Source organism: Littorina saxatilis, linkage group LG15 (assembly GCF_037325665.1).
Source record: "Littorina saxatilis isolate snail1 linkage group LG15, US_GU_Lsax_2.0, whole genome shotgun sequence".
In the NCBI taxonomy this organism is placed as follows: Eukaryota; Metazoa; Mollusca; class Gastropoda; order Littorinimorpha; family Littorinidae; genus Littorina; species Littorina saxatilis.
In genome coordinates, this window is record NC_090259.1 from 37,804,551 (window position 1) to 37,830,938 (window position 26,388).

Consider the following 26,388-nt stretch of genomic DNA (forward strand, 5'->3'; position numbering starts at 1 on the left):
AGAGAGAGCACACATACACACACACACACACACACACACACACACACACACACACACACACACACACACATACACACACACTTATACTTGGATGTGTCAATAACAAATGGTGACGTTTCCATGCCTGTTGACATTTACCAGCATACATTTCTCAGTCTAGCAAATCTGTGGGTTTAGTTTTGTTTTCCTGTTGTTGTGAATTGCTAATATTCTCAACGTTTTGTAAAAACTGGTTGGTCAAATGAAACAAAACAGAACATGAAGTTTAAATGAATATGGGTATTTTTCTGCGGAGCCGTGAAAATCCTCCAGTTTTATATCTTTGAAGAATGTGTCACTGGCAACACAAACTCCGCTGATACGCTGACTAGCAACGAGGTTCCGCAGAGTCGATAATTATAACTACATGGTTCGATACCAACTCCGCGACAGGTAAAATTGCCATGGAAACGGAACGGCCGCATTCTTCTCTGTTTCTGTATCTCTGTGCCTGTCTCTCTCTCTCTCTGTGAATCTCTGTCCCTGTCTCTGTCTCTATGTGTCTCTCTCTGTGTCTCTCTCTCTCTGAATCGCTCTTTCTCTCTGTTTATCTCTGTCTCTCTTTGTCTCTCTGAATAGCTGTCTCTCTCTCTCTGAATCTCTGTCTCTGTCTCTCTCTGTGACTCACAGTCTCTGTCTCTCTCCTCCGTCTGCCTCTTAAGCTTTTGGCAATGTATACATATACACGTGTGTGTGTGTGTGTGTGTGTGTGTGTGTGTGTGTGTGTGTGTGTGTGTGTGTGTGTGTGTGTGTAAAGTATACTGTCATTTAGATATTTAACTTACTATAAATACCTCAAATCAATACGCTGTCTATATACGGAGTGAGTACTGTGAAACAAACGAATACAAACGACAAACACGTTAAAGCACAGTACCTAGATACTGTGACACAAACAAATAAGTACGCCAAACGCGTAAAAGCTTAGGATTTGCTGTGAAAAATATCATGTTAAAACACAGCACTTGCTGTGAAACCATCTATAACTTTAAAAGCAGAATATAATCCGTGTGTGTGTGAAACAAACGAATACTCACGCCAAACACGTAATATCACAGTAGATGCTGTGAATCAAACACAAACATGAACACCAAACGCGTAAAATGCACAGTCTCTGCTGCGAAACAAAGAAGTACGTACGAGAGTTGTCGTAGCCTACGCAGGAGTTCTCTGGCATCGCTGCATGGCACGGAACAGCAGCCGATAACGACACACCTGCATGCAGGTAAAACTCCCAGGTGTGCAGGTACTGACTGAGAAGACGACTTGTGCTGGCACACGCGCTGAACTGGCCAAACACGCGATGACTTCCAGCAAACGGCAATGAAAAGATTGCAACAGCTTGATTCTCGCTCACACGCTCAGAGAGAGAGAGAGAGAGAGAGAGAGAGAGAGAGAGAGAGAGAGAGAGTGTAGTCTGTCAACGCAAGGCGAACGTTTGCACGTTTCGCAGGAATATTTCAGGTTTGATTCTCAAGACGCTCCCCTATCAGCGGTAGAAGACACATGTATGAAATCCGTTTTATTTCCTGCGTGTTAAGTTTCTCTGCTACTGAAGCGGGGTGGGGTAAGAGACAACGAGAGAGAATTGAATTGAATTGAACTTTATTTAACAAGGATTAAAATTTAAGGCTACGCCTTTTCTTTCAATCTGTCCTTGGGACGCACAGAGAGTATAATCGCAACACAAGCTCTATAGGTTGTATAACACTGCTAGGACAATTAAACCAAATGATGTTCATCCAAGGTGACCCGGCGATCGCGCTCATGCACGCACACATACACACACACACACTTATACTCGCGCACGCACTCACACACACACACATACACACTAGTTGATGCAATTGATGCTGTTTGTGTCTATGCAGGGAGCAGATACAACGCTCAACACTGTTCAGAAACTAAATTATTACGTCCAGACCGAAGGTCGCCTATCTTATAAAGCCTACAGTTATGAGCTTTTAACACATCAGCTGAGTTGAAATTAAATTCAGCAGCTGAACTGCATTTGCACTGAGCTGTGACGATAGGTGCGGCGGTAGGACACGGTCAGCTGACTGGTTGTAGACAGGTGGAGGTCCGGGGGGAGGGACCGCAAACTGCTGATGAATTTGCGGACAGGGGCGACGGGGCGGGAGAGATGATGATAATTAGTTTTAACGTCCTCTTAGAACCAATTGGCCTATCTTGGGACAGGTAGAGTTGATATGCTTTATGGGGGGACAGGACACTGGACAGACATGCAAACAGAGAACACATATGATCGTGTTATAGATCTGGAAGTCTGTTGTTGCGATATTTCAAAAAGGGGATAGAAGTAAAGATTTTGTTCGGGTTGTTGCCATAGTGTACGCGAAATATAGTTGGAGTGGAGCGGTTTTGTAGGCTTATTTGCTTTTTATTTATGTAAAATATTTTTCAGACTTTTGGATAATGCTAAAATAATGTAATAAAGAACTGTCTGAATAAGTAAATAAATACGTAACTAGAAACATAAATAAAAAAATTATTTTTTTTTTAATAGCCAAATAAGAATATTAAATATAACTTGCTAAAATAATATATCAGAATGGGGAACTTAAGTTCAGGTAGGAAGAGGGCGGTGTATGTGATTTAGCCTTGTTTGAATAGAGCTATATGATAGGTGTTGTAGGCGCTTTGGTTGTTGGGCGTGGGGGGGGGGGGGGGGGGTCGGTGGGAGGGAGGGTTGAGGGGGGGGGGAGGGGGAGAGGGGATGAAGTTTTCAAAACAGATGTCCTATTTCAGCCTTATGTATTGAGAGACACAGGGTGTATGCTGGCTTCCATTGAAGCGTGCAATGTTTATCTAAAAACTCATGGGGTTTCAGTTTGTGTTCGTTGACAAGGGTGTGTAGGTTGCGGAAATCTTGTTGGAGTAATTGGCAGCGGTCAAAGAGGTGTAAAAAAGATATTAGCTTTCCACATTCACAGAGACGGGGAAAGAACTTGTGAGCGCATCCATCCGTACGAATTCTGCGAAGTATTTTAAGGAGGGGGGTGGGGAGTGTAGGCCTGTTTTGTTTTGTTTGTCGGGGCAGAATAAGCCAACCATGGGCATCGCCTTCTGTTTTTAATTCTGTTTCCCAGTGACGCCAGGCAACTTTGGCCATTTTGTGTTTTGCTTCCGTCTTTGTTAATTTGAGGTCATGAAATTCTGCTTGATCTGTGACAGATTCTTTTGCTGCTCTGTCAGCCATATCATTGCTTCTGATCCCTGTGTGTGAGGGGATGTAGATAAGGGTCAGTTCTGTTCCAGAGGCAATGATCTGGTGACAGAGGAACAATATTTCCGTCTGAAGCTCTTCCCGGTTTCTGGAACCATTTTGGAGAGCAGTCAGAGCTGATTTTGAGTCGGAGAGAATCACGACTCTTGTTGGGTTAGGGTTAGGGAGGTCATTGATATAGTGGCATGCTCTTAAGATGGCGTACATTTCTGCAGTGAAAATGGACACATCCTGGTTGAGTTTGAATTGTTTAGTTATTTTGAGGTCAGGGATGACAAAAGCACAGCCGGCTTGGCCATCATTTTGTTTTGAGCCGTCAGTAAATATTTGTAGGTGATCTTTGTAACTGTTTGAGATTGTTTCTCTTACTATTGATGAGACAAGCACAGGGTTATCTTTCTTTGTTATACCCAGATCATGATCAGGGATGATGATGGGGGACTCCATGAACCAAAAGGGGAAGGGGTTAATGGGAATTTGGGCCATCCTACCTGGGTTCACCCCACTTTCTTGAAATATCGGTTGAACATAGTCTGCTAGTGGGATTGTTGCTTCGTAAATATTGTGGGTGTTTTTCTTTTTAGGTTTTGGTAAGGGGCCGAGGTTATCGTGTCGAACTCAGCAGTGAGCTCTTCGTTCACAGCATTATCAACTGTACTGGCTCTTGATACATACTGCGCCGACTTTAGTCTTCTTTCTTCATCGAGGGGCAGCCAGCCAGCCTCTTGATACACTAATTTGTTTATGGGGTGTTTTGGGAGATCAAAGATGATTTTGAGGGCAGCCATTTCGGCTCTTTCCAATAGTTTTAGATTCGATTTTGATGCAGCAAAAAATGCTTCTTGACCATATGTTAAACGGGATCTTATAATGGCTTTCGCAACGTGAAGCAGGCTGCCTTTATTTGAGGCCCAGGTCTCTCGTTTTAATACTTTGAGGAGACTTAGTGCTTTCTTGGCTTTGCCGACAAGGTTTTTGATGTGTGGCCCCCATGTTAGGTTCGGGGTGAAGGTAACGCCAAGGAATTTGACTTGTTTTTTAGACTCCATGGGTGTATTGTTGACGATAATTGTGGATTTTTCGTGTAGCTTTTTTCTGGTGACAACCATGAATGTTGTTTTTTCGGCGGCGATTTCAAAGCCGTTTGTGTGCAAATAATGGATTATTTTGTCTACTGCGTTTTGATATCTCTTTAAGTTAGTTTTGTGTTGAGTTTCTCTTGGTTTGTGATTTGACCACAGAGCCAGGTCGTCTGCATACAGTGAAATCACTGTTCCATTCGTCCCGGCTCTGTGGATGTCATACAGCATGATGCTGAACAATGTCGGGGCAATGACACTGCCCTGAGGGACTCCCATGTTAACTTTGTGTGCTGTGGATACATCTCTGCCTACTCGGACTTCTAACGTCCTTTCGTTGATAAATTCCTTCACGAAATTATACAGTCTTCCTGATATACCAATGTTTTTCAGTTTTTCCAATAGTTTGGTGTGCCAGACTGAATCGTAGGCGCGTTTAATGTCAAAGAAGGTGGCAAACATGGTTTTGTTTCTTGCTCGAGTTTTTTTAATGTGGGCAGCTAGTTTAACAATGTTATCTGTACAGGACCTGGACTTTCTGAAGCCGGCCTGGCACGTGGGGATGATGCCATGTTTCTCTAAGTAGTGTTCCAGCCTATTCTTGATGACTCGTTCATAGATTTGGCCAATATGGGGCGTGAGAGATATGGGCCTGTAACTAGATGCTAACTGCTTTGGTTTTCCGTCTTTTGGAATTGCTATCACCAGCGCTTCTTTCCACGCCTTGGGAATTGTGTTGCTTTCATAACAGGATTGGAAAAACTTAAGCAGTATGTCAAGGAGGCAGTCAGGGAAATGTTGTATCATTTTATATGAAATTGGATCTTTGCCAGTGGACTTGTTTCCTGTCTTTATGCTTTTTATTGCTTTCTTTAGCTCCTTTTTGGTTAGAGGATGGTTTATTGGTAGGGTGTTATCTTCAGCTGGGTGAGTGTAAGTCTTTTGGTGTTCTTCTCTGTATTCCCGCCTGACTTCTTCAAGGTGTTCGGTCTGACTGGCCCTGGCAAAAGTTGCTGCCAAAAGCTCAGCCTTTTCAAGGTTGTTAGTGGTGAGTTTATTGTCAACTATCAAAGGTTTTTCCGTGAGTTTATACCTGTGTTTGATTTTAGTTATCTTTTTCCAAATTTTTCCAGTATCCTCTTGGTTATTTACTTCATCCTTTACAAACTGTTCCCAATAATCTCTCTTGGCTTTAGCGACTGTGTGGGACATGTGACTTTTTGCTTCTCTCATTACCTCTTGATTTGCGTCTGTTTCATTCTTCAAGAGGTCTGATGTGGCTCTGTTTCTTGCGTTTTTGGCCTGTTCACAGTCATCATTCCACCAGGGGTTTGGTGCTGTCTTTCTTCTATTTCTGTTGGTGGTGTTTGTTGGGATTGTTACATTAGCTTTTGATATGATGAACTCTCTAATGTTTTCATAAAATGTGTCTATGCTTTGTGATTCTAACTTGGTTATGTCGCAAGTAGAACATTCTTGTCTGAAGGCCGACCAGTTGGCTCTTTTATAATTGAATTTGGGAAGGCTTGTGTCCTCTGCGAGACCGGGGTTTATGTTATGTAGTGTGAGTAGGATTGGCCTGTGGTCCGAGTGAAGTGTGTCGGGAATGATCGTCCAGTCAGCTCTACTTGCTAGTTTTGTACTGACAAGAGTTAAATCTATAGCTGTGGCTGACTGTTTGTTATTATCAGGAAGTCTAGTTGGGGTACTGTCATTTAACACAACCATGTCTGAGTCTATTATTATATGGTCTGCCAAATGACTGTGTGTGTTGATGTTCTTGAGTTTGTCATCCCAAAGTGCGTGATGGTCATTGAAATCTCCAAGTACTACCGAGCTGTGTGTCTCACTTTGGAGGTCCCTGATCCATTTTGTGTATTCTTCTCGACAACCCGTGGGGTAATATACATTCACAATGTTTGCCTTGCCGCTCCCCTCCATCGTGATCTCAATTGAGCATGTTGAGCCATGAACACCAACGGTGGGTGCGGGAGACATGGTCTGTTGATAGTGAATATCTAGTTTAATATAGATGGCTACATCTGTTTTATTTCTTTTCACATCTGGGTCTATAACTGGTGGGTAATAATACCCATCTATTTGAGGGAGTTTATATTTTGGGACAGTTAAGGACTGTAGGGCTAGAATATCTGGTTGTCTAACACTTAAGAACTGTGTGAGGTAATTAAGGGTGGTATTTATACTTCTGCAATTCCATTGTAAAATGCTTAAGTTCCTTTTTAGTTTTGGAGAATGTGGATTTTGTGCTGCTCTACTCGTTGAGTTAGCCATGGGGAAAACAAGAAACAGAAGAATCACAAGAGACATGTATGTCTGTGTTTTCACTTTGAACATATCCATTATAACTTTTGCATTGCCTTGCCAAGGCCAACTATTTCAGTCTCTGTAAGATCTCTGACACCTAGTGTGGTGAGTGTGAGGAGAGCGGGGCTTGGTTGTTTAAGAGTCACATTCTTGCCGGTTAGGTTTGTGTATACCTTGGACATGCATTCCAGGAGGTAACCAGGGTTTTGTTTGAACTGGGCATCGACAATTACAGTCATTATTTACCCCAGAAAACAATGCAGCCCCTGGTCTTCTCTTTCAGGACTTGCCTGTCTAGTGCGGATTTTTTCCATAGCAAGAGTGGCCAATTCCAGCTCTGCTTGGTTTCTTTTCATTTTGTCCTGTTCAATGGCCAGGGAGATTTGCTGGCCAATGCTGGCTTCAATTTTTGTCAGCACCTTCTGTGCAATTTCATCTTCTTGCTTTTGAGCTAGTTTGTGTTTTGCGACTGTAAGGCGCGCCTTTTGTTTTAGGAGTTGTGCTTTGTCTTTAGTGATTTTTTTGTGGAGAGCCTGCGACTGTTCGTCAGGTAGAGCCTGTGTTTTTTTGGTGGTAACAGTGGATTTGTATGAAAGGCGACGTCTAGGAGCTGGTCTTGGATGAGAATCCTGTTTGTTCACTGCTTCCCCTAGTGATTTGGGGTTTGCAATGGATGCAAATGTGGGTTTGAGGGTCCCTTCTCTTCTGTAAAAGTCATCATGTATCATAGGAAGGTCAGTTTCGGCATGCTTGGCCATCAGTTTAGTTTCATTTTCTGTGAGAAGTTCGTTTTTGGCTCTTCTCAAAGCTTCTGAGAAAGGAATATAAGAGCAGGCCCTGATTTTGTTTGCCCGTTGTCTGAGTTTGTACTCGGGGCATCCTAGGTATGCCGCCGAGTGATCCCCGAGACAGTTAATGCAGTGTTTGGGGTTCGTACAAGAGCTGACAGGGTGGCCGTCCTTAGACCCACATCTGGGACAGACGTGGGCTTTGGATCGGCACTGGTCTTTCGAAGGCCCGAACCGGTTGCACTTGACACAGCGCCTCACAGGAGCCACAAAAGGAGTGACGCGAAACTCCTGGTTCTCGAGGCGGACTGTGTCAGGCAACACGGCCGTCAGGAAGGTCAGCCGTACTGCCGGGCAACCTTTACCAACCCAGTCTGACCCCCATCAGCTGTGACGGTGACGAACTCCATGTGTACCATGTCATCGTTGGTGTGTGACCGATCAACACCTTTGATCACTCCTTCTGTAGTTGGGACGGGGATGGAACATTTAATTGGAATGCCGTTTAGAGTTTTCATGTTTGCGAGCTGTTGTTGTTGTTTTGAGCCGTGGCAGCCTATCAGCCATTTGTTTTGGGGTAATGGGCGAATGAGCAGGACTTCCCCTACGACATGTTTGATCTGCTTATTTCTTCCCAAACCGAGGCCACTGAAGGTTGCAGGGCCAGTTTTGAGGTCCTCAAGGATGCATGGAAATTAGAGGAACACTGGTTTTGTTTGATCTGGTTTGATTATCTTTCCAGTCTGATGGGTTTTCTTTTGTCTGTTTGTTTTGGTTTGGGCGTTACCGCCTTCGGTTGTCTGAGCAGAAGTCTTGACCGACAGTTCCGGTTCGGCTGTCTTTTGTTTATGCGAGCGGTTTTTGCGTTTGCGGGTTGTGTGAAACACCTCATTGTCCGTTGTCTCTGAGGTAGAGTCAGACTGACAATGAGGCTGATCTTTGCAGACGCTCTCAGTACGTGGACCGCTTGCAGGGTGAGCGTGAGTGGCTAATTGGGGATTCAAAATACCCTTGCGGGTATCCTTTGTCAAAGTTTGGTAGGGAGGACAGCCTCCCTCGGTTCAGGGTGTTGCTTTCAAGGAGAAGCGCTGTACCAGTGGTTTTTGTTTTCTTCCCCTTATCAGAGGCGTCTGATGTGGGGTTCGCTTTGTTACGCATGCTCGCGCCGCGCCCCGTGGGGTCTGCGCTGCGTGCTGGAGGCGCCGGAAACGGATTGCTACTCTGTGGGAGAGAGAGAGAGAGAGAGAGAGGGAGAGAGAGAGACACACACATACAGCCGGACAGACAGTGATAGAGACAGAGAGAGAGAGACAGGGAGAGAGAGAGAGAGAGAGAGAGAGAGAGAGAGAGAGAGAGAGAGAGAGAGAGAGAGAGAGAGAGAGAGATCAAATCAAATCAAATCAAATCAAATTTTATTTTTCAAATCAAATCAAATTCAATTTTATTTTTCGAGGGTTGTGGCATAAGCATTGATACAACGAGCTTTTTTTCAACCAGCCCTCGCCCAGAGAGGGGACTAATCTAATCACATATTTACACGGATAATAACGTAGAAAAAAAGGTAGAGAAAAACAACAACATATGAATATTTACACATTACATATTATACACAAATATAAAGCGTCGTATATGTAACGTAGTGAAAACAATGCTGAATATACATGCATGAGTAAATGTGGTCTTAAAGCTTTGAGTGTTTTTGTGTGGATATAATGAACATTGATGCTTTGGACAAATGAAAATATAACTAAACGAAGTCTTCCATCACTGTGATTTTTCGTAATTTAACATTAAATACAATGAAAGGTGTTTTTTGAAAGTATTGAGACTCATTGGGACATAGCAACAGAGAGAGAGAGAGAGAGAGAGAGAGAGAGAGAGAGAGAGAGAGAGAGAGAGAGAGAGAGAGAGAGAGAGAGAGAGAGAGAGAGAGATGATTGGCTTTATAGCTAAGCAGACGACTTCTATGGTTGTATTGTGAAAGCCTATGGTCTACAATAAAAACGCCTCGAATATATATATATATAGGCTTCGCGTGTTGATATTACAATCGTTGCATTTATGCGCTTTAAATACACACAGACGAGCATGCACGCACAAAACCACTCACACACACACACACACACACGCATGCACGCATGCACGCACGTGCACGCGCACTCACACACACACACACCAAGGGAGATAACAATTTTAAAGAGAGAAGGAATAGAGAGGGAGGGCGCGAAGAGGAAGAGTGAGAGAGACATAGGGGGGAGAGAGAGAGAGAGAGAGAGAGAGAGAGAGAGAGAGAGAGAGAGAGAGAGAGAGAGAGAGAGAGAGAGGGAGAAGTAATTGTAAAAGGAAAAAAAGAATGTCCAGTAAAAAAAACAATGTCCATTTTGCGTGTAACTGAAAAAACATATTGTATCACAAATTCCAAGCACGCAGACGGAAGAGAAAGAAAGTTATCAAGAAAGAGAGAGAGTGCGAGTGAAAGGGTTATAAGTTTACAGTAGGCGACATCACAATAAAAATAAAAACCTTTCCGAATAGTACCCGCTGATGGGACCCAAAAAAATTTCTGATCTCCTTAAAAAAGCAACAAAAAAAAGCAAAAAAAAACCAACCTGGTTTCTGTGTGTCTGTCTGTGGGTATGATGACAAAACGGCTTCACTGACTGAGACGGGAAGTGCAGGGTATGTTCTTTGCCACTCGAGTCGTGTGGAGACACGTTACGCCCAATATACGTACCCACTGAGACTGTAGTTAGGCCCTATTTTGTACCCAGAGGGCGAAAGCGGTGTGAATGTATGCTGGCTAAAATTGTATTATAGAAAAGAATCAGAAGCGTACTAAAAACAGATTAGTTTAGTTATGGTTGTGAATGTTTTCTGCACTAAGCAGTGTTTTTGTTTGAATTTTAGGCGTTTTGTTTAAGCACAATCACTCAAGAAAACTTGATTTCAACGAAAATGTGACTACGTTGGAGAGAAAAAAATGGTAAAAACACTAAAGATACGCAGTCCATTGGTATGCTATCCACAAAAACTGATTTTTTAGACTCTCTTTAACTTTAGGGGAAACGTGCATAATAACTAGATGTATCGCGAAGAAGTACGAGAACAAAATAAAAGGGTACCCTTGTACTCAGTGTTTACGCGCCCCAGACTTTTCCATTTCTGACAGTCACGGGCCCCAGTCTTCTCTTGTTACGTGCCCCAGGCATTGAAACTTTTCTCTAACCTCCATTTTCATGTATTTTTTAGCTAGTTTTACGTGACAGTAGTTGGAGGATTTTGCATTTCAGTCAAGTTGTTACAGTTAAACACATACATTTCAGATGCACACTACGGTCACTCTGATCATGAGCTCTTTGACGATGTTATTAACCACGCTGTTAATGCCCATAGTGACAACGAACTTACAATACGGGTTCTCACACTAAATTCACAGACTGGGAAAAGATCGTACGTACAGAAAGATTTTAAAGTGTTCCCATCAATTCTTCAAAAGCATGTTAAAACTTTGATTGCGAAAGAAACCACACACAAAATTTGAAATCGTGTATGATGCTGCAAACAAAATAAACTTTCCAGCAATTTAAAAAAAAAAAATAAACACAAGAGAAAAATTAAAAAAAAATATATAAGGTGTAGTAAAAAAAAGTTAAGTTCAGTGACTTTCATATTAATTGGGAAAATGTGTGTTCGAAATTTTACAAAAGATAAATTGTTCTACTTGGGTATTTGTAAGTTATGTTTGTCCTCGTTAATTGTGAACAGGATGTATGTTTATATAAAGTTGAAAGTCAAGATTGGATTTGTTTAGCCTACGCGCGTGTGTGCATGTGTGTTAGACATAGACATAGACATAGAACAATGTATTATCTCAATTGTGAGAAACTCGGGTGTGGTGAATCATAATAAACAACATAAAACCTAAGAACATAGATAAAATATCGAGGCACAAATACTCAGCTCATGATAGTGTGTGGTAGGGGGGAATGGGGGGTGCACACACACACACACTCACACACATACACACACACACACACACTCACACATGTGCGCGCGTGCACGCAAACAAACGAATGAATAAACAGACGCACAACTACACACGCACGCACGCACGCACGCACGCGCACACACACACACACACACACACACACACACACACACACACACTCTCCATCTCTCTCTCACACACACACACACACACACGCACACTCTCACACGCACACTCTCACACATACACACACTCACACTGACTCACACATGCACACAACGACGCCCATTTACATAGAAACACCCCCTCGTATAAGCGGGGATGAAAGAGTGGTGGCCAGTGACCCAGAACGAACAAAAGTCAAAGCTGGCTGGTTTGTATTCAGGGAAATTTGCACGAAATGCACGCACGAGATACGACTTTTCCTTCTATTTTCTCTTTTGGGGACTTTCATTTGCGTTCGCTCGGTTTGATATGAAAAACCGAAGAAAAGCCCTGCCATTTTGCACTGAGAAACTTTGGAAGTAGCGTTTGTACTACTGGGTCTCGCTGTTGTACAATTACCCTCACTTACTTCCTAGTTTGCTTCCAAAGTTTGCTCTTTTTTCGTCCCCTGCATGCGAAAGTGAGGATGTACTTCCGATGTCGCTCAAAACTTTGGAAGTAGTCGCAAACTACCCTTAGTTACTTCCTTGCTTTGCTTCGAAGTAAGCCCTTCTTCCGGCCCATGCATACGAAAGTGAGCCAAGTACTTCCGATGTCACTCAAAACTTCGGGAGTTGTCGCGTACTTCCCCCATAAGCATACGGGTCCTGAACACGCACACATTAAATTACAGTGATGCTTGTTGAAGCGAATTTCACAGCAATGGGGTAATACGACTCTTGTTGCTGCTAGCTTTCCACTGGGAGGAAGCAACCCGACTTTCCACTGAAGCAATAGGGTTAATATGAACCCTTTTGTTGGTATCTTTCCGCTGGAAGGCAGCGATCCCATTTTTTCAGCAATTGGGCAATTTTATGTTTATTGCTAGCTTTCTACTGCGAGATCCGATCCGAATTTCTCAGCAATGGGGATAATACGCACTATACGACCATTTTTGCTGCTAGCTTTCCCATGGTAGGGAGCGATCCGAATTTTCTAGCAAAGGGGTGATACGACCATCGTTGCTACTTGCTTTTCACAATGAGGAAACGACCCAAACTCTTAGCAATTGGGTAATACTAACCCTTATGCAGCTTGCTTTCCATTTTAAGGAAGCAATCCGAATTTCACAGCAATCGGGTATTGTGACCGTTGTTGCTGCAAGCTTTCACTTGAAGGAAGCAATCCGAATTTCACAGCAATCGGGTATTGTGACCGTTGTTGCTGCAAGCTTTCACTTGAAGGAAGCAATCCGAATTTTTCATCAATGGGGTAAAACAACACTTGTTGTTGCTTGCTTTTCACAAGGAGGAATCGACCCGAATTCTTAGCAATTGGGTAATACCAACCCCTTTGCTGCTAGCTTTCCAGTTCAAGGAAGTGATCCGAATTTTCCAGCACTAAGGTAATACCACCCTTGTTGCTATTAACGTTTCCTGGGAGGGAGCCATCCGATTGTTCTAGCAAAGGGGTGATACGACCATTGTTGCTGCTTGCTTTTCACTTTAAGGAAGCGATCTGAATTTCTCAACAATGGGGTCATACCACCTTTGTTGCTATTAACTTTCCCTGGGAGGGAGCCATTCTAGTTCTAGCATAGGGGTGATACGACAAATGTTGCTTTTAGCTTTCCACTTTAAGGAAGCGATCCGAATTTCTCAACAATTGGGTAATACCACCTTTGTTGCTATTAACTTTCCACTGGGAGGAAGCGACCCGCATTTTCTAGCAACGCGATAATACAGTTTGAAATCAATTGAAATTGTCATTTTCAGTGCATGATGAGGTCTCAGTCACTCTTGCGCTTCTGGGTCACCGGCTTCATAACTTCCCTCTGAAAACTGCGGACCTGTGGAGGAGAGAAGAACTTGTTACGTCCAGGTGCACGAAGCGGGCCCTAAGGGGCAAATTATACCTGCGCAGAGTCAGCGGCACAGACGACGCACTGCAGATTGTTGAGGTCATTTTTTTCCGCCAGCCCGCTACACGTTGCGTGAAAAGAAAACAGGCCAACTACTCGTCATAATCCCTATCGCAGCATGCAGCGCCGCTGACTCTGCGCAGGTGTAATTTGCCCCTAAGGCTACCAGTCATGCCTCGATCAGGCAGCTGTCTGTTTGAAAAAAAAAGAAATTTCATTGACTTTCATGCAAGGAGTCAAAACTTGCACTTTATAAAGTTGGGCTCACCATCTCAGGTCTGGCCAGACTGTTACTTGAGATAAGAACATCTCTCCACTTGGTCACATAACAAAGATCAACAACTTGACCGCTTCTTGAGAGGAGTGAGCATTTTTTTTGATAATTTGATTTAACAAAAAGCCACCTGTGTCCGTTCAGAAAATGATTTAGGCCAAAAAAAAAATAGGTGTGGTTAAGGTAACATAGCCACAAAAAAATAGGGTAGGAAGGTAGGCAATCACTTTTTTTTTAAACTTTTTTTTCTAATGTGTACAAATTAAACCTACTTGACAGGGAAATAAGTGTGCGACTCGAGCGCTTTCGCTTTCATTGCGTTTTCTGCAGTCTTTTTTTTTTTTTTTCGGTTTTTATTTTCGGTTTTTTTTGTTGACAAATGTAAAAAAAAGTTATAGGGTCGGCCCCTAAAAATAGGGTAGGTCGGGTTACCGTAACCACACCTATTTTTTTAGGCCTTATCAACACAATTTTATTCTGCACAGGGAGCACCCGAGCTGTTGATTGTCAGAATGTGTCCCAGGTACAGAATGGTCCGGTACACGAGAAAGATTGTGCCTTTAACATTAGTTTAGGGGTTAATCAGTGCTTTTTGATGAACAAAAACGACATGTCCAAACTTGTAATGATTTCGTTGTGGGATAGACTCATTTTCAATGTTTAGGAGGTGTGTGTGTGTGTGTGTGTGTGTGTGTGTGTGTGTGTGTGTGTGTGTGTGTGTGTGTGTGTGTGAGTGTGTTTGTGGCTGTGTGTGCGTGCATGCTTTCGTGCGTGCGTCTGTTCGTTCGCGCGCGCGCGCGTGTGTGCGTGTGTGTGTGTGTGTGTGTGTGTGTGTGCGTGCGTGCGTTTGTGTGTGTGTGCGTGAGTGCGTGTGTGTGTGTGTGTGTGTATATGTGTGTGTGTGCTTGCGTGCGTGCTTGCGTGGATGCGTGCGTGCGTGCGTGCGTGCATGTATGTGTGTGTGTGTGTTTGTGTGTGTGTGTGTGTGCGCGTGCGCGTGCGTGTATGTGTGGGAACGTAGGTGTGTGTGTGTTTGTTTTCTGTATGATGTGACAAACTTTGACATTTGACGATATAATTGAGAAACTGAAAACTGTTGATGCTCAATATTTGTCATTAAAATAAACACGAGCAAAACATGTCCACCACAGCATGTTCAACTTTAAAACTTCCAAGCTTTTCCCAGACAACACGTAAATGACACTTCCATTCCAGCAGATGATTTTTTCAGAGCTCCATCATGGACAATCAATAATTCCTTGCGCGGCTACATACCGCCAAACAGACAACAAACCGCAAAGGAGACACATCGGTGTCACCTTAGTTGAACATTTATTTACAGAACGGATGAAAACGTTTATTATTTATGCATATGTCCAATTAGCACTGGGCTTGGTGCTTCAGTTGGTAGAGCACTCGACTTATAGTCATTGGGTCAAGGGTTTGAATCCAGGCCGGTGTAACACGAAATTTTTACTCCACGAAAAATTTACTCCGGAGTAAATATTTCGTACGGAATTCTTACTCCGAGTACACTTTTCGTACGAGAAAAGAACTCCCCAAGGCACGACAAAATTACTCCCTCCACGAAATTTTTACTCCCCATTTTTTTTAGTTCCAGTAAAAATCTCGTACGCAAAAATGGGATGCGGGCGAAGGGATAATGCCAATAAGTGATCTCGCGCACACGAATGTCGCGCTACCCTCCTTCCACGCCTTCCACCACCAAGACTAACAGGGGACTAGGGAGTAAAAATTTCGTACACCTGGCATGGGAAGTTAAATTGCTCGTGTTAGGGTGAAGTAATTTATTCGTTATTTATTCGTCAGGGGAGTAACATTTTTGTACGAAATGTTTACTCGGAACTCACCTGTCTTGGGGAGTAATTTTCTCGTGCAATGGGGGAGTGCTTTTTTCGTAAAGGGAGTAACTTTTTCGTACGAAATGTTTACTCCGGAGTAAAAATCTCGTGGGAGTAATTTTCTCGTGTTTCACCGGGACGGACAGAGGTAAACTTTATGTGGAGACACAGAGACGGAATCCAGACCTCGGCCATTTTCGGGCGGTTGATTACACCTAAACATGCACATACCTTAGCAGCGCGACTCTTGCTGGCTTTCCAGTGGAAGGAAGCAGCCCGAAATTCTCAATGATGGGATAGTAAAGTATTTCAAATAAAATCGAATGAAAATGAAGACAGCTAGGTACCTTTGTCATTTGCCCTTTACGGAAGCTTCTGCAACTTCTCTGTCGGATCTCTGCGTCATTTTCTTTGTCGTCACTGGGCTGGGAGAAGTCCGCATGTAGACCTGTTAGAAGAAAAAAACAGAAAAAGTTTAATTCAAGCATAACTTAAAGGCACACACAGCCTCACGTAAACCATCAGTTTCTGGTCTCAGACACTTGTACTGTCAGGCTTTTATACTCAGTACAAACACCCTTTCGTTTAAACACTCATCGCTTAAGAACATCCCAGGTGCCCTCCGTAAAGAGCGAGCATTTTTCAAAGAATGTATTTTTGCGTGGCCAGCCGGATTATCTAGTACCACAATCGCACCTCATTTTGGCGCCAGAACTAACTTTTAAAATCTAAAAACTAAATTGACAGCTTGTTACACAAACATTCCTAAATCCTAAAAGATTTCTTTTTTCATCAAGACATGATCAGCATAACTCGAAGTTTTGAAAGTTTTAAAAAAGGGAGCCCGGAAGCCGGTCAAGCAAAGGTCGTGTTTTCGCAAGCAGACGAACTTTCTACATATCGCTTGCTTTGAAGCCAACCCCCGCCGATAAGTTCGTGTGACTCGCAGTCGTGTGTTGCAATTTTGATTCAGAGGTACACAATTACGTGATATTGCAGATAATATTATAGCGAGTCGCATTGAAATCACAAACTGACGACGACATTTTGAAAAAAAGAAAGTGTGTGACACGGGTTCACGTTGGCTCAGTGGTAAAATAAACCACGAAATCTGGTGTGTGGTTTACGCAAGCTAAATAGCCATTAAAACGAACTGTGTCATTCAATGTTGTTAAATGCTATTGCAAGTGTGTTCCACAAGGTTAGAACTGCTTTTTTGGTAAGAAGATTTCAATCGTTCTGTAAACTAATTGAGGCAGACTGGGCCTTTAATTGTTGTGTGGTCCCAAGTGAACTGTTAACTTAATTTAAGTATATATTATATCCAAGTAAGGCTAGATGCCCTAATGATAAAATCGAACAAAGGGAAGTAACTGCTTAATTCTTTTTCTTTAATCTTCATAGTTTAGTGGGTTATGTGTCCCCCAAAATTCAAGCATCGACTGATTTAAATGCAAATTGCAACAGGAGACACAAATAACAGTGACTGTGCTGAGAACCATGCTTACAAGCATCCATTGTTTTAGGTTTATAGAAAACATGTCATTCGATCGATCCATCCATCTATCAATTCATCAATCCACTAATCAATCGATCAATCAACTCATCCATCCATCAACCAATTAATTATTCGATCAATCAGTCATTTAATCAATGCTCTACTTACACTACCTAGCGTCGAAACCTGTTTTAATACTTTTTGTAATAAGGATTAATGAATTTCTAACCGCATATTCATCAATCCTTATTTAAAAAATTAATTTAAATTCAACTGTAGTCTTTTGTCAAAAATTAATATCGTTCTATATGATTTATACTCAGACTTGCATGATTACTATGTTATATGCAATTATTTGGGTGCGTTGTGTGTGTAACAGTGACTATAATATGTAGTTCGTTATTTTATATTTGTATGCAGCGGTTAATTTGATTGATGCATGATTCGTTGTATTAGTGTGTGTTCTGTTAGCGAAACAATGGGGTGCCAAAAACAAATTCCACGTTTATGTATAGTGACAATGGACATTAACGTTTTGTTATCTTATCTATCTTATCTACTAGTCCTCTGAGCTAACCCTCATGGAAATTCGGGATGCTTTCTCCCTCGAGCTGCTATACAGTACAGCATGTGTTCATGTTTCCAAGCTCTGAGACTTTCGCTGCGAACATGGGATCTTTAACGTGCGAATGCATGCATACGGGGGGTGATCAGACACACCAAACCGATTCCAGATAGTTGACTCCGGGAAATTAATTTCTCCCCGAACCCGGGATTTGAACCGACGCTGACAGCGAAAAACTGGTTTCAAAGCCGCCGCCGCGACTGAGCTATCTTCCCGCCGTTATACATTGTTATAGGCCTACACTAGCTTTTCATGACGTAATACCAATCACAAATACACTGCATCCTGAACTCAGGTCAAAATGAGTTCGGCTCATTCTCTCCCTGACAGGATGCCTTGAGTTTCCTTGTCTGGCAAGGAAACCGATTTTTTTTAAAACATATTTAGAGCTTTTTGTAATGTATTATTGATATAAGCAGATTCGCGATCGTCGATAATGATTTTTCATGGTGTTTTGTAATTTTTAAATTACAAAGGAATTGATATGTAAGACAGTTTCAATGAGCTATTTTTCGCGGCTGTATTTACTGTGCAAACAACTCTAAATATGGCAAAAGTGTCACGTGATAATCAACCGTTTGGTTTCGGCGCTCACTGGAGCAGACGATTTTTTTCTGTAACCAGTTGACAGTGATGAAACCATATATTACGGTCTCCTTCCGGCAGCAGTCCCAACATTTCGACTTGTTTTGACCTTAGAACGATGTCTTTATCATAACTGTGAAGAACAGAACGGAGATCACTGTCGAAGTCGGCCAATCTGCAATAATTTTCGTCTCGCGAACACTGATCTCAAATTGAGATTAGTGCTCGCGAAAAACATATGGGAGATAACTCTGTATTCTTATTTTGATAGATTCGCGTAGGACTGTAGCGTCCGGTCAGAGAGACAACTGGCAATAGCCGTGGAGCGATGCTGATCAGAATGAAATACACTGTACATCATTCCTAACTCATCCTTACCATCCTGATGAAGTCAGCGACTGTCTGACGAAAAATTGATAACGAATTTACCTTCTTCTTCTTCTTCGTTCATGACTGTAACTCTCACGTTCACTCGTGCTTTTTGCACACGTGGATTTTAATGTGTATATGACCGTATTACCCCGCCATTAAGGCAGCCATACGCCGCTTTCGGGGGAAGAACGAATTTGCTGGTTGCTGTTGTGTTTTCTTTCATTTAATAATTTTACCTTCAGGGTTACGATTCGGACGATGCCGCGAAAGCCTCTGGCATGAAACACAAAAAGTTCCAATGGGTGCTGGGGTCCGGCCATCTTGTTCCGCCTGAAAAAAGTCCACGCGCAAAAGATAGTCAATACTTCTTCTTCTTCTTCTTCTTCTTCTTCTGCGTTCGTGGGCTGAAACTCCCACGTACACTCGTGTTTTTTGCACGAGTGGAATTTTACGTGTATGACCGTTTTTTACACGGCCATTTAGGCAGCCATACGCCGTTTTCGGAGGAAGCATGCTGGGTATTTTCGTGGTTCTATAACCCACCGAACTCTGACATGGATTACAGGATCTTTTTCGTGCGCACTTGGTCTTGTGGTTGCGTGTACACACGGGGGTGTTCGGACACCGAAGAGAGTCTGCACACAAAGTTGACCCTGAGAAATAAATCTCTCGCCGAACGTGGGGACGAACTCACGCTGACAGCGGCCAACTGGATACAAATCCAGCGCGCTACCGACTGAGCTACATCCCCGCCCTGACTGAGCTACATTCCCGCCCTGACTGAGCTACATCCCCGCCCTGACTGAGCTACATCCCCGCCCTGACTGAGCTACATCCCCGCCCTGACTGAGCTATATCCCCGCCCTGACTGAGCTACATCCCCGCCCTGACTGAGCTACATCCCCGCCCTGACTGAGCTACATCCCCGTCCTGACTGAGCTACATCCCCGCCCTGACTGAGCTACATCCCCGCCCTGACTGAGCTACATCCCCGCCCTGACTGAGCTACATCCCCGCCCTGACTGAGCTACATCCCCGTCCTAACTGAGCTACATCCCCGCCCTGACTGAGCTACATCCCCGCCCTGACTGAGCTACATCCCCGCCCCATCAATACAGTGTAACTCCCATGTTAAGTCCCCATCATTTAAGCTTTCCTCCATGTTAAGACCCCATCATTTAAGCTTTCCTCCATGTTAAGACCCCATCATTTAAGCTTTCCTCCATTTTGAGACCCCATCATTTAAGCTTTCCTCCATGTTAAGACCCCATCATTTAAGCTTTCCTCCATGTTGAGACCCCATCATTTAAGCTTTCCTCCATGTTGAGACCCCATCATTTAAGCTTTCCTCCATGTTGAGACCCCATCATTTAAGCTTTCCTCCATGTTGAGACCCCATCATTTAAGCTTTCCTCCATTTTAAGACCCTGTTTTCTCAGACTTTTTGTTCATCACCTCTGTAAATTTAACTCCATTTTAAGATTCCCTCCGTTTTAGGACCTGATTTTCTCAGATTTTTGGAGGTGTTTTAAGGGGGGTTCGACTGCACAGCCTGTTTAACCTGGATAGCTACTATGGAATGCAATTCTCTAAATGCCTGAGAGCACGGAATGATACTTTCAATTACGGCTTTGTATTTATGCAACTGAATAAAAAAACTGTTTAAACCAATGATACTTGGGGTTAGGGTCCGGTTGGCCGTATGATTGATGTGGCCGCCGCCCAGTTAACCGTGACAGTAACCGAAGCGTTGTAGCGGTTGACCGTATTGGACAGTCTCGTTTGACCGTATGATTTTACCTGATCGTGCGTGTGCCGGTATGTGTATGTGTGTGTGTGTGTGTGTGTGTGTGTGTGTGTGTGTGCGATCAGTCACTGGCAAAACAAAACAGAAAAGAGAAAAAACAATAGCATGCTCTTTCAATTCACGTGATTTAAAAAAAACAAAAAACGTCTGTGAGCGTTTACAGCAATGGTATGGTTTTGTTCTTCCTCTCTGTCTCTCACGTGAGACATATGGAGGATATCTTTGCGATTTGTACTCACAATGTAAAGATCGCGGACAGTTTGCTGTGAGTCAATTCATTTTCAAACGAACAGTCATGGAGACGATAGAAACAAAAAGAGGCGGAATCGCTCTTGTGCTTAGTGGACATGGGTTCTGGAAGGTGCACGGGACATGTAACCAAACCAAACATGAGCAAATACGGTCAAACGAGACTGCGAGTCCGTTCCAATGAATGCATACGGTCAAACGAGATACGGTCAAACGAGTTACGGTCAAACGAGACACAGCCAAACGAGATACGGCCAACCGAGATATAGAGCGGCAGCCAAACTCAAAATCATGCTGAAACCGTAATAAAATTCCTTTTAAACCCATTTAAGTTTTGTTACAGTCTATAGGCACCAAATAATCACATGAAAGAGTTCTAGAAAAATCTAGTGGGGGAAAGTCTATTTTTAGACCAAATGAAACCATTTGAGGATTATTGCAACTGAGAATATGGTAGTACTATAGCTTGCAGCACAGTGAACATTGTTTCATGCAGTATGGGTTGATTAACTTGTGTCATGTTTTCAACTAAAAAAATAGCATATGTGGCAATTTCAAAATCTGTTCCAAATAAGAATTTAACCATTTAAGAATCTCAACAACAAAAAAAGGCCCCCGAAGATCCTTTGTAAGAAATGACAACTGATATCTGCAAACCATGTCATATACATGGACATGATCTAGCAGCATATTAAAACTTATATTACTCATAAAGTTCAATCCATTTGAGGATTGAACCATTCAGGAGTTTTACCAAAATCTGTCCCAAATAAGAATATAACCATTTGAGAAACTTATCAAACAAAAAAGGACTCCGAAGATTTGTAAGAAATGACAACTGATATATGCAAATCATGTACTATACATGGACATGACCTAGCAGCATATTAAAACTTATAATACTCATAAAATTCAATCCATTTGAGGATTGAATCATTCAGGAATTATACAATTTTGTTCAATATTTTAGGAAAACAGGACTTACCAGTTGGTTGTTGACAGGACCTTTTCTCCTGCTCTTTCTCTCAGATTTGCACAACTGTCAATGTAATTTTTTCTGGAACCTATATCTTCCCAGATGTCAGATGTCTTTTTATATTATGATCACGTGTGTCGATATATTGTTTCAAACCGGTTACAATTCTAGTCACACACTACTAAAACCTACAATCCAGATTCAAATTTCACACACAAGATCGTCTACTTCCTCAGTCTTCGTGACCCGCACTGTTAAAACAACTTTCCCCCTTGCAGTGAGCACAGGCTGCTGTGCATGGCAATCCGTACAACCGACACGAGCACCTCCGGGTCAAACAGTCGGTCTTACATGTGCAGCGGATTAGGTGAAGGAGATCCTCCGGAGCAGGGGTTCTGTTTGTGTAGATTGGGAACATTTTGTCCCCTGTAATATTCCATCCCCACTCTAGTGGGTCCATGGCATCTCCTTTCAGTGAAATCCACTCCTGTATTTGGTAGTAGGATTTCATTGAATGGAACTGAGCTGCTGCTGATGTTGGTGGAAGCTGTTGAGGCTCAATTGAAGATGTTGATGTCACCAGTTTTTGCTGGAACTTTACGTACCCCAAGGAATTGAGACTTCTTTGCTCTTCGCCGTTGCTGTAGAGAAATGCCATGGCTTTCTCCCCAGCTTTGATGATTCTTTCACAGGATGTCCGAGGTGTTTCAAAAACCTGTGACTGTTCCCTTAGGAAAGAAGACCTTGCCGATTTCTTCAGGATCGTTCCTTTCCCAATGGAATGCAGTCCACTTGTTGTGTCACAGCCTCCAAAGCCATGGCAGAACAGTAGCGTTTTGCTCAGGTCTGTGCACTCTGCATTCAATGCGGTCTGTGCTACTTTGATGTCCCAGTTCCTTTCTCCCGCTGCCATGTACACCTTCTTATGGAATTCTTGAGTGTGGTATAACAGGAGGATGAGAAGGTCTGTGTCGTTGGCTACCAAAGTAGTGGGAAAAGCAGTTGCTTTTTGCAGGACAGTGCGCACAATGCAGCAGTCGGCATCACCATCTTCTTGGATAACTTCTATCCCGCTGTCTTCCAGAGCTTTGGAAAGTCTGTTGATGAACCGTTGCTTGTTGACTTCATTTTTGAGAAATGCTTCCCTTGTATCAGCAACAAACATGGCATCTTCAAACTGGACGTCATTTGTTGTTTTTAGACCATTCTTTCTTCGTAGATGGGCTGCGTCTTTCGTTGAAGGGCCACTGCCGTATCCATCAAAAACTACGGTTGCCAGTCCATAGTGTCGTATGACGAAGTCCACGTAGCATGCAATGAGTTGGACGAAGGTCGCGGTTTTGCTCCAGGTCTGACTGTACAGAAGTGCCCCTCCATCCAGCACATAGGTCACATCCTTTGGGAGCTCTTTTACGTCTTGCTTTGTGGCCGCCCAAATGTATTTTGTCAGGTCATGTTTTCTTGCTTCCCGAGGTAGTCCTGCTTTATCAAATAGAGCTGTAGGGATGGGGCTGAGTTCAAACTCAAAGCACTCAGGCAGACGTTCAGGAGTCACTTGTGCAATCTTTGTTAAACGCTGGAAAAGGAGGTTTGGGTCTACTGCAAATGGTTCATTGTTGGTAAAGACAGTCGTCGTCTTGGTTGCCATTGTGACAGCCTGGTCTGACATTTTCATGTGCACGTCATCCATGGTCCTGCCGGTTATCTGGGTAACAATATCCTGTCCAATCTGTTGGGCACTTTCCACGTTTACAAATCCCTCAGCTTGTTGTCACCAAGGTCGATTGGATTCCGGCTTAAAAAGTAGCCGATGAGCTTGAGGGTATCAGCGTGATCTCTGACTTAACGTGATGTGTTGTGCCCCAAAAGACATTCTTGTGCTGTGCTCTGTGAGAGGTGTTTTCTTTGTGCTTAATATTATTTTGTTTGGACCTAGCTATTGATGTGTACATTGTTGTTGAACAGTTGTTTGTTTACCAGGGTTTGCTAGTGTGTGATAGGGTTCGTGTCCGTCTGAAGATGTTAGTTTCTTTGTTAGTCCTGTGTTGACAACTCTTCGACAAGCGCTTAGAACTGTACCCACGGAATACGCGCTATATAAGCTTTATATTGATTGATTGATTGATTGTCTGGCCTGGCTACAGTCTTTGTGCTGTTCGCTTGTTGCAAATTCCACACCAGTAACAAGCTGCATGGATGTGTTGACATGAGCACTGGCTGGCATGCCCAGCAGCCACAGAAGACGTTCAGTTGGGCCCATCCCACAACCACGAGTAAGTTTTAATATGCTGCTAGATCATGTCCATGTATATTACATGATTTGCATATATCAGTTGTCATTTCTTACAAATCTTCGGAGTCCTTTTTTGTTTGTTAAGATTCTCAAATGGTTATATTCTTATTTGGGACAGATTTTGGTAAAACTCCTGAATGGTTCAATCCTCAAATGGATTGAACTTTATGAGTAATATAAGTTTTAATATGCTGCTAGATCATGTCCATGTATATGACATGGTTTGCAGATATCAGTTGTCATTTCTTACAAAGGATCTTCGGGGGCCTTTTTTTGTTGTTGAGATTCTTAAATGGTTAAATTCTTATTTGGAACAGATTTTGAAATTGCCACATATGCTATTTTTTTTAGTTGAAAACATGACACAAGTTAATCAACCCATACTGCATGAAACAATGTTCACTGTGCTGCAAGCTATAGTACTGCCATATTCTCAGTTGCAATAATCCTCAAATGGTTTCATTTGGTCTAAAAATAGACTTTCCCCCACTAGATTTTTCTAGAACTCGGCAAGAATGCTCAACATATCATGGCCTATCCCTGCATACTGCTAATAATTCAAAAGTAATTAATTAACACTATTTGGTACTGTTACCCGTCTAATACGGCCAACCGGGAGTACACCATACTTGGCATGGTCTATACTTGAAGCAATGTGAACCCCGCAAGAGACACCATAGACACGTCACAAACGCTCCATTGAAGCAAACCTCGAACAGTAATTTACAAGATTATCTAGGCAGAAAGGAAAATATTTAACAAATCATAGTAATATCTTTTCTTTATGGAAAGCGTCACACTTACTGCCAAGTGGTTTTCTGCATCGCCACAAACGCAGATCATGCCCCTCTGTAGAATATGAGATAATTCCGCGGGCATAGGGATCTCAAATTCTTGCATCATTTCCTCAAAGATTTTCAGCACCTGCGGACTGGAGTGCTGGCGCTGAAGGCTGTCGAAGATCACCTTCCACTTGGAGATCTCCACCATCCCCGACTTTATTGCGTCCCTGTCAATGTTTCACTCAAATAACTATGACTGAGAATCTTAAAAGAAATGAGGCAGAGCGCAGAGAATTGATAACCAAAGGGAAGTAAACGCTCTAAAATGCATACGACATGTGTAATGGAGTAAGCAAGAGTTATCCGGAAACAATTTCCTGGCACCCCAGGATGAAAGTCGCTTGTTCATGTCAATGCTTGTTGTTTCTTTCAGGTGCTAGGATTGGTTCCGGATAACTCTTATTATGTCGTATGCATTTAGAGCGCTTACTTCCCTTTGGTTATGACATCAAATATTACTGACATCTGTGTGAGTTTCTGTTAGAAAGAAAGTTAGAAAGAAAGAAAGACAGACAGAAAAAAAAAGAAAAAAAGAAAGAAAAAGAAGTTAAAAAGAAAGAAAGGAAAGAAAAAAGAAAGAAAGAAAAGAAGTAAGAAAAAAATAAATTGAAAAGACAGACAGAAGTAAAGAAACAAAGAAGTTAAACAGAAAGAAAAAAAGAAAGAAAGAAAAAAAGTGAAAAAAAAGAAAGATGAGTGTGAACTTGGAGGCTCACGATCATAAGGCATAAAAGACAAAGTAAAAGCTGTTGCTGCTGCTGCTCACGACGACGACGACGATGATGACGACGACGACGACGATGATGATGATGATGATGATGACGCGACGACGACGACGATGATGATGATGATGACGCGACGACGACGACGATGATGATGATATTGATTATGGATGATGGACGACGACGATAATGATGATGACGACGACGATGATGATGATGATGATACAGTATTGATTTGGTTATGATTTTCTGAAATGGTACGCAACTGACCTGTGTTCGCCAGACCTGAGACAACCATGGATCATCAGTTTGTCAGCCAGTTCTTCAATGGGAATCATGTGCTCGATGGCACAGCGCAGACACATGTGAGCCTTCAGGTGCACGTGCTGTTGGTCTTGGAAAAAGCCGCACTTTTCCAACAAAGGTTCCACATGTTTCTGCAAAGGTCAAGTTTTAATAGGGTTGATTTCAAATTCAAACAAGTGAGATGGAACCGGAGAATGGTGGTAATCAATACCTGGACGGATTATAAAAAGAAAGCTCATCATTTTACACTTGTTACTTCAAATGTTATTTACATCCTTGATCTCCTTTCAAGCCATATTTAGAAACAAATCGTGTCTATGAGGGAGGGGGGGGGGGGATTAATAAGAAGGGAAGAAAGCGGAACGTTAACACAACAGTATAAAAGAAACCAAATACAGAAATTTAAAAAAAAGCAAAGAATAAAAAATGGTGACGGAACCATGAAT

The 26,388-nt window shown here is 42.6% G+C and overlaps 1 protein-coding gene across 3 annotated transcripts in view; it reads right to left on the reverse strand.

Annotated features, from left to right (window-relative positions):
* Positions 1-8,888: 8,888 nt before the first annotated feature.
* The window catches only part of LOC138949255 (uncharacterized), a 30,213-nt gene continuing 12,713 nt past the window's right edge, over positions 8,889-26,388 (reverse strand). For all 3 annotated transcript variants that reach the window (XM_070321041.1, XM_070321040.1, XM_070321039.1), the window contains 6 exons: positions 26,382-26,388; positions 25,907-26,073; positions 24,877-25,081; positions 18,984-19,077; positions 16,015-16,115; positions 8,889-13,459 (listed from right to left, as the gene is read on the reverse strand). The exon at positions 26,382-26,388 is cut by the window's right edge and continues 208 nt beyond it. In XM_070321041.1, the coding sequence (XP_070177142.1) occupies positions 13,400-13,459; positions 16,015-16,115; positions 18,984-19,077; positions 24,877-25,081; positions 25,907-26,073; positions 26,382-26,388 (634 nt within the window). In that variant the 3' untranslated portion in view covers positions 8,889-13,399. The remainder of the gene's footprint in view (positions 13,460-16,014; positions 16,116-18,983; positions 19,078-24,876; positions 25,082-25,906; positions 26,074-26,381) is intronic.